This window comes from Eutrigla gurnardus (genome assembly GCF_963514095.1).
Source record: "Eutrigla gurnardus genome assembly, chromosome: 12".
NCBI classification, from domain to species: Eukaryota; Metazoa; Chordata; class Actinopteri; order Perciformes; family Triglidae; genus Eutrigla; species Eutrigla gurnardus.
Genome location: NC_139926.1, coordinates 1,286,053 through 1,294,163, shown reverse-complemented (window position 1 = coordinate 1,294,163; position 8,111 = coordinate 1,286,053). Strand labels below are relative to the sequence as shown.

Here is an 8,111-nt window from a genome sequence, read left to right as displayed (position 1 = left end):
AGAGAGAGGTGTTAGTAAAATTCCTGATCTTTTCATTATTCTAGGTTGTGAACACCAGCAACAAGAAGAAGCAGTGCGAAGTGTGCGGACCCAAGATGGACAGGAAAACACAATATACATGCATCAAGTGCAAAAAGTATATCTGCAACACACACACAGTAAAGCTCTGCCCCTCATGTGTTGTATAGGCTAGTGGCTAAAGGCCATGTGTTCAATGGGGCTGATGTGTTGTCTTGACTGATGTGTTTACTCTGTGTTCATGTGTTCAGCTTGTGTTGTGCACCTGAATGGGTTAAATTTCAAGTTCAAAGAAATAAAAGTCAGTAGTTTTGAAAAACCTTGCTTCACTTGTAAATTTGTTTCCACTCATATCTTGATTTTAATTTTCTTTATTATGTTTTAAATAATAAGTTATAAATGTGACCTAACAAAGGTAAAGGGCAAATATTAACCATATATATTGTTTATACTGCTTGTAATTGGGATAAGGTAAACATCTGTTCAGTATTTTAACATAAAAGTGTTTGATTGTGAGGCATTAAAAGCCACAAAATGCAACGGGTCCATCAGACCCACAAACGCTGGCTGAGTAACAACAATATGAACATTACACAAGGGTCATATGTATGACTTAAAAAATGTTTTTCGTGTTTGACTGCACCACTGACTCTCTGAAAGAATACAGACACTGTAGTTACGTTGTTAGAGACTTTTTTTCTGAAATACTGACAGGTCTATATTTGTGAGAGTAACAAGAAAACCATCTTTGATATAACCATCTCTTCATTTTGTAGATCCAGTGTGAAAAATGCGAACGATGGTACCACGAACAGTGTCTAGACATGGACACCGCAGCCCTGGAAAAGGCCAGGGCAGAGAGCTGGAATTGCTGCTTGTGCCTTTAAACCACTTGACTGACCTTTGTCTCAGTTCAATAACCATGTACATAGTATGTGTATAGGTTAAGTTATATGCAAGCCTTTGTGTATTTGTGTGTGTATTTTTTAAGTTATGATTGCCATACATATATTTTTGCCTGCTCAGTTTTCATATGGATTGTATTGTTTTTGTTATTACTTACTATTACTTCTGGTGACAGGGCAGAGAGCTGGAATTGCTGCTTGTGCCTTTAAACCACTTGACTGACCTTTGTCTCAGTTCAATTACCATGGCTGTGTTCGAAATGCCATACTAACGTCCTACTCGTACTCAATTGTGACGTAAATTTGAGTACGTAGTGCGTTCAGATACAATAGTATGTGAATTTGTGTACACGAGAAATGCCCGGATGTATACTGCATTGGCAAGAATTTCTGAGTTTACAGCGGACCTTGCTAAATCTACTCAACTTCCCCAAAATGCATTGCGGCTCCTCTGACTGCTGAAAAGTTTTGGATAATGGCGGATGACTGCGGTGATTCTGGCGACAGCCCGACACAAACCGCATACACATGTAAGTATACTGTAACATGATTTTTATGTTTCCAGCTGACTTTTAAATCGTATTGATAATGAACGTTACTTTATTGTTGTTGGCATTGTACGTTAACGTTACGAATCGAAGGTCCTGCCAGCCGGCTAGCCTACTGACGGTAATTTACCATAGAGGTTAGCGAGCGTAAGCGGATCGGCAAATGTGCTGTTTTTACCGACGTTAACTAAGAATATAGTGCTTATGTTAAACCGTGGTTATATATTTACTAACGGTGGTAAATAACACGGTGCACCGTTCGTTAAAGGGAGGGATGCAGACACCGGGCGCCTCATTCAGTGGAGGGAACGATGAGGAGAAGTTCACCGGCAGGAGGAAAGCTGCTCTGAGAGGCTTCATTTAAGAAAATGTGGTGTTAAATGTTATAATTCTCATATGCAGGGCTTAACTGCTACTGTTGCATATTTAGCTGCTCAATGATATAAGGTTGAACACCAGCGTATATAGACGGGAGATGTCCTGCTCTCCTGAGATGTCTACCTGAAATGTTCTGTTGAACAGCAAGAAATCATCAATGAGCTGTAACACTTTTCTACGTGCTGTTCTTCATACAGGATGTTTATTGAAGAACATTAGATGGAGGGAAGGTGGAGCCAGATGGACAAAGAAGAAGTGGGAGAACATGAAGCAGAAATACAAGGTGAGTTGGAAGCAGTTTAAAGTATTGAACTCTACAGCATAAAAGAAACCAGATGAAGTTGTCTTTCTTATTAATAATCAGGCAAAGTCAGTGCTGGATAATATCTACAATGTGTTCAAACATCAGAGTCCATTAAGTTTATCCCATGTGGAACAGTATTACAGTACATATTATAATATATGACTAGTGGTGAATAGTTGATCTAAACAATGATTATGAGAAGTGTTGTTAGTATGAACTGAAGGTGTCAGCACTGAGGGAGGAGAGGTCACTGCTGCACACTTGAAATGTTTGTTGTCATGGATGAGGTGATGGAGCAAAGACCTGCTATTACCCCACTACACCCCATCTCCTCAGCCATGATGCCAACCACTGCAGCAGGGTCTCTCCTCCAGAGCAGGAGGGAAATAGACCTGCAGGCCTAAAACATGAGTCAACAATCATATATATTCAGATATTTATTATTTAGATTTGTACACAACCTAATAATCGTAAAACATTAAACAGGAAACATTTGTCTGTAAGAACTACTGTGTGGTATTACTTATAAACTGCACTACTGATAAACACAAATAAAACCTCAACAATAATCATGTTCCTGCAACACAGGGATCCGGACATTTGGAGCAGACACTGCAGCTACGAGCCTCTGAGGATGTCCCAGGACTGCTGGAGTGGCTCGTTGACTTCGTCGCTGTCACCCCCATCACCACCGTGGAACTATGGACATGGAACCCATCTGTTCTGTTAGTAAGCAGTGGACGAGGTTCTCCGTGGAACACCTTGAAAGACAGAAGTCCTTCCTTAAATCCCCTTCCCGAAGTAGAGGCCCATCGGGGGAACATGAGGATTGACCTGCAATACGGCCGTCTGGCACCAACCTGTAACAGAAAACATCAGATGTTACATTTATTCAGAATGTTTTCCTATTCATTTGTTGATGAACTACTTATTCCTTCTTATCATACACGTATTGCAATTACGTTACGATTATTTGTCTAATAAATTATTCACTAATATCCCACTTGCTTGTACTTGTTTTTTTATCACACCAAACTCATACATGGTATTATTAAAACCACTTATATTAGCCTACATGTAGCCTACATTTGTTTATGCATGCATATGCACATCTATTGGTAATCAAATAATAAAGGAACGTATTTAAACCAGATAAGTGATATTACTTACTTCAGAGGGAAATCCAAATAACATGTACATGTACTCCGACCGGCCGATTGCCTGCGTCGTCTCCGCGGTGAAGATGCTGGTGTTCCGTGGTCAGAGGTATAATACGATCTATGAACGGACGATTAATGATCGATAAAAGCTGCTTAACAGTCGCGATCGATGGCGAGTGAAGGCAGCTACTCAGGTAAGAGGAAGAAAGAGGGAAAGCGTGGGAGCGCGCATATATAATAAACTGTAGAAAACATTTGACAGTTGTAATTTGACTTAAAATATATTTAGAAATATTAAATTAACTGTAATAATCATGCTTTATATTTTGATAAGTAATTAATATTAAACGGGAGCTAGAACCGCTAACGTAATCGATTCGGTTACGTGAGAGAAGATGAGGACGAGATGTCAATAAAGTTAAAAAAAAAAAAAAATGTAGTATGAGATGTGTATACTTCGGTGTGAACAGTCTGAGGGTAACAGCATACTCAAACGTTCATTTAGTAGGCAGTATGCAGTACATACACGTTGAGTATGTAGTAGGCAGTACGTTAGTATGGCATTTCGAACACAGCCCATGTACATAGTATGTGTATAGGTTAAGTTATATAGGCATGCCTTTGTGTATTTGTGTGTGTATTTTTAAAGTTATGATTGCCATACATATATTTTTGCCTGCTCAGTTTTCATAGGGATTGTATTTTTTTTGTTATTACTTACTATTACTTCTGGTGACATTTATTTTATGTACCTAATCTTTTTTGTAATGTAATTTGTGTTGTTATTACATTGATTATAAAGATTGCATTATTAGTATTATGAGTGTTATTGATAAAACTAGATTGTTTTGAATGGTATTATATATATGTCACATGTAAAGCTTCACACTGACATTTTATATATCCTATCTAGGTCCCTGTGACAATCTAAAAACAGTATTTTTGGTTTATGATCCACTGGGGCTATTTATAAAAATTCTCTGCAAATTGATGATCTAATCGAGATATTAGAGGGCTTTAATTTTGAAAGTCAAGATGAGCACTTCCAGTTATCATCTGAGTGAGTCTCTGAGGTGGAGTCCTATCAGTCTGAAGTGAAATGAGTCTGTGGAAACAGGCAGTTTCCCTCCAATAGCAATCTGAACTTGAGGGAAATATGGATGATATTTGACATTTCAGAGGGCTTTAATTTTGAAATTTCACATCAGATCTTCCTGGAATTATCTGAGTGCAACTCTGAGGTTGTGTACTATCATTCTGAAGTTAAATTAGTCTGTGGAAACAGGGAGTTTCCTCTTAACGTGAATCTGAATTTGAGGGAAATATTGAAAATATTTTACATTTCAGAGGGCTTTAATTTTGAAATTCCACATCAGAACTTCCTGGAATTATCTATGTCACTTGCTGGGGTGGAGTACTATCAGTCTGAACTGAAATTAGTCTGTGGAAACAGGGAGTTTCCTCTTAACGTGGATCTGAACTTGAGGGAAATATTGATATTTGACTATTAAGTGGGCTTTTTTTTTTTTAATTCCTCATCAGAAACTCCAGCTATTGTGTTTATTTTTACGTTGGACTATTTATTCACACAGATGAAATGTCATGGCCTCATGAATTAGGATGGTAAAATGAATTAAGTAAATAATCAATGAATTAACTCCTTAAATGTTCAATTAATTAATTAACTAATCGACTGAATGAATGAAATCATGTTAAAGGAGAAATCCGGTCATTTTTGACCCCATGTCCGTTGTCCTCAGGGTCATCCCGACTTATTAGAAGCAAAAAACCCGACAAAAATTGACGTTGCCTAGCCCGAGATCTGTACCTGCCTGGCAGCCTTCCAGACTCGCTCCAATGCTAACCCATTGGGGCACCGTTGTATCTGCTTTCCTGGGCCACAGAAAACAATTCCAAGACCTATGCAACACAGGTTGTGTCCGTACGACACCAAGGCGCTCGTTTAGCACAAATAGTGTGGCAAAACGACATAAATATGTGTGTTTTAGCATGAAGTTACTCACCTCAAATCACCCCGTAGAGTAGACATTAGCAGTAGACAGCCGAGCGCCTGTCGTCCCTCCCAGTCACGCAGAAACGAAAACGTTTTTCACGTAGTTTTGATTTTGTATCCATAAAGAAACGACTGAGCAGTGCAGTCGTCCTGTCCGTAATAAATCCATGAAGATGTTACGTCCATATGTATGACTGTTACAACATAGCAACATAGCTTCAGCTAGTAACGTGCCGGGCGCTCGTCCGTCCCAGTCCCCGCAGAAACGAAGACGTTTTCCTCGTAGTTTTGATTTTGTATCCATAAAGAAACGACTGAGCAGTGCAGTCGTCCTGTCCGTAATAAATCCATGAAGCCGTTATGTCCATATGTATGACTATGTTACAACATAGCAACGATAGCTTACAGCTAAACAGTAGCCGGGAGCCAAAACAATGCAAGTCTCGCGCAAGTTCCCGTCTGCCGTCCTCACTCTGGAGCTGTTTTCAAGCCAGTACAGTGAAACATCTTGGACAGTCGCGCGAGGGTCACTTTGTTCTCACTCTGTTGATGAGAGACTGCAGTCTGCACGCGCGACACGCTACACGCGACACGCGACTCCCACTCACGCCGTCAACACAACTAGCCTACTGAGACTGCGCGAGATTTGTTGTCGCTGTAGCAGCTTCAACTGTCACAAAGGCTAAGCAATCTTACTATGTAGGCTAGCGCCAGTTACACTGTCATATGGACATGACGGCACTACTCGATGGAAAGAAGTTTGTCACTAGTGGCTTGAAAACAGCTCCAGAGTGAGGACGTCGGGAGACGGGAACTTGCGCGAGACTTCCATTGTTTTGGCTCCCGGCTACTGTTTAGCTGTAAGCTATCGTTGCTATGTTTCTGCGGTGACTGGGACGGACGAGCGCCCGGAACGTTACTAGCTGAAGCTATGTTGTAACAGTCATACATATGGACGTAACAGCTTCATGGATTTATTACGGACATGACGACTGCACTGCTCGGTCGTTTCTTTATGGATACAAAATCAAAACTACGTGAAAAACGTTTTTGTTTCTGCGGTGACTGGGAGGGACGACAGGCGCTCGGCTGTCTACTGCTAATGTCTACTCTACGGGGTGATTTGAGGTGAGTAACTTCATGCTAAAACACACATATTTATGTCGTTTTGCCACACTATTTGTGTGCGCCGTGGTGTCTCGTACGGACACAACCTGTGTTGCATAGGTCTTGGAATTGTTTTCTGTGGCCCAGGAAAGCAGATACAACGGTGCCCCAATGGGTTAGCATTGTAGCGAGTCTGGAAGGCTGCCAGGCAGGTACAGATCTCGGGCTAGGCAACGTCAATTTCTGTCGGGTTTTTTGCTTCTAATAAGTCGGGATGACCCTGAGGACAACGGACATGGGGTCAAAAATGACCGGATTTCTCCTTTAACTTGTAAAGTGTGTTCATAGGTCGGTGCTTTTATTTTGAATTCCGTTCATGGACTGCATTACCGTTGCCCGGGCCGATTTTTGGTCCCAGTCCAGCCCTATTAGGGCCACTGGGCCAGGTATTCTTTAGACAGACAAGCCACTGGGCCTCTAATGTGTCTGTGGGCTGCAGCTGAGCTCTGTGGGCCGGTGCATGTCTCTCTCCCTGGGCTGCAGCAAAAAAAAAAAAAAAAAAGGCAGCCACTGCCGGCCCATTATTGACCGGCCCACCGGGAAAACTCCCGGTACTCCCTATGGCCAATCCACCCTTACCGCTGATGCTTCGTACACATACGGCCGGAGGGAAGCACCGAGCAAGGTGGGCGAAACCAAATCTCAGAGCGGGAGGGGGCACAGACAAACGTCACTATTTTTTACTGCTAAATTGAGAAAATCTACCACATTGTTGTGATTATAATACTTAACATTCATTATCAATGATTATGATATCATATTGGGTGGGTTGTGGTGGCTGGTTTGGATTATTCCATCCCCCATAAATTACGCCTATGAGCCAGACAGCGCCCTGGAACAACAACGCGTTTCTTCCTTTTCCTTTCGTGTTGCAGTACAGCCCTGTTTTACTTTCACTTTTCATTCGAGAAAGCAGAAAGTGCAGCTCTGCTCCTCAGTCTCACTTTGGGACACTTCGACGGGAAAAGAAAGCAGCAGCAACCCGCAGAACAGGTAGTAGACGGGTTTCTGTTAATATAAGCTGTATTAAACCGGCGTTTTCTACTTTATTAACCGAGCTTCTTGTCGTAGGTCAGGTATTGGCTGACGTGTGCAGTACGCGCCTGGTAAACGGCGAGGTAAGGACTGTGTGCTCGGTACTCTCGTGGAGGACTCGGGAGCCAGCTGGGTTGTTAACAGGGTTCATTCCCCCCTTTGGCAGATGGACAATGGTGGTCTGGAGAAGGAAGGCAGCAGGTTCGAGGAAGCCAAGAAAGAGCTGGAGACTTGGAAGGTAGACAACCGCCCGTCACCCGCAATACGTTCACGGTGTATAGGCCGAGAGCTACTTAGTTAGAGGGTAAAGTACGACAACCACTGTCGGCCGATAGAACTACTTAGTAACTGAGGCTAAAGTAGGCCTGGAGCGGGTATGCTTAGTAATCAAGGCTAACGTAGGCTAAACAGTTAACTTGGTAACAAGTTAGTGTAGATCTACTTTTCGGTTCAAACCCTGTAGTCCCTAGCTAGCTAAGTACTAACCTAAACTATAGCTAAGTACTAACCTAAACTATAGCTAAGTACTAACCTAAAGCAGGCCTGCTTAAGCCTGTTTAGTTACTTAATAACAGAGGCCAA

The 8,111-nt window shown here is 41.8% G+C and overlaps 1 protein-coding gene and 1 long non-coding RNA gene across 2 annotated transcripts in view; both read left to right on the top strand.

Moving 5' to 3' along the window:
• Window positions 1-1,347: 1,347 nt before the first annotated feature.
• Window positions 1,348-3,024, top strand: LOC311021621. The gene is made up of 3 exons (XR_014598023.1): window positions 1,348-1,453; window positions 2,047-2,132; window positions 2,742-3,024. It is a non-coding gene; the product is annotated as an uncharacterized lncRNA (long non-coding RNA).
• A 4,367-nt stretch (window positions 3,025-7,391) lies between these two features.
• The window catches only part of nmi (N-myc (and STAT) interactor), a 117,898-nt gene continuing 117,178 nt past the window's right edge, over window positions 7,392-8,111 (top strand). Inside the window, exons 1-3 of the mRNA XM_084022275.1 lie at window positions 7,392-7,487; window positions 7,566-7,612; window positions 7,696-7,767. Of these exons, the coding sequence (XP_083878401.1) occupies window positions 7,696-7,767 (72 nt within the window). The 5' untranslated portion in view covers window positions 7,392-7,487; window positions 7,566-7,612. The remainder of the gene's footprint in view (window positions 7,488-7,565; window positions 7,613-7,695; window positions 7,768-8,111) is intronic.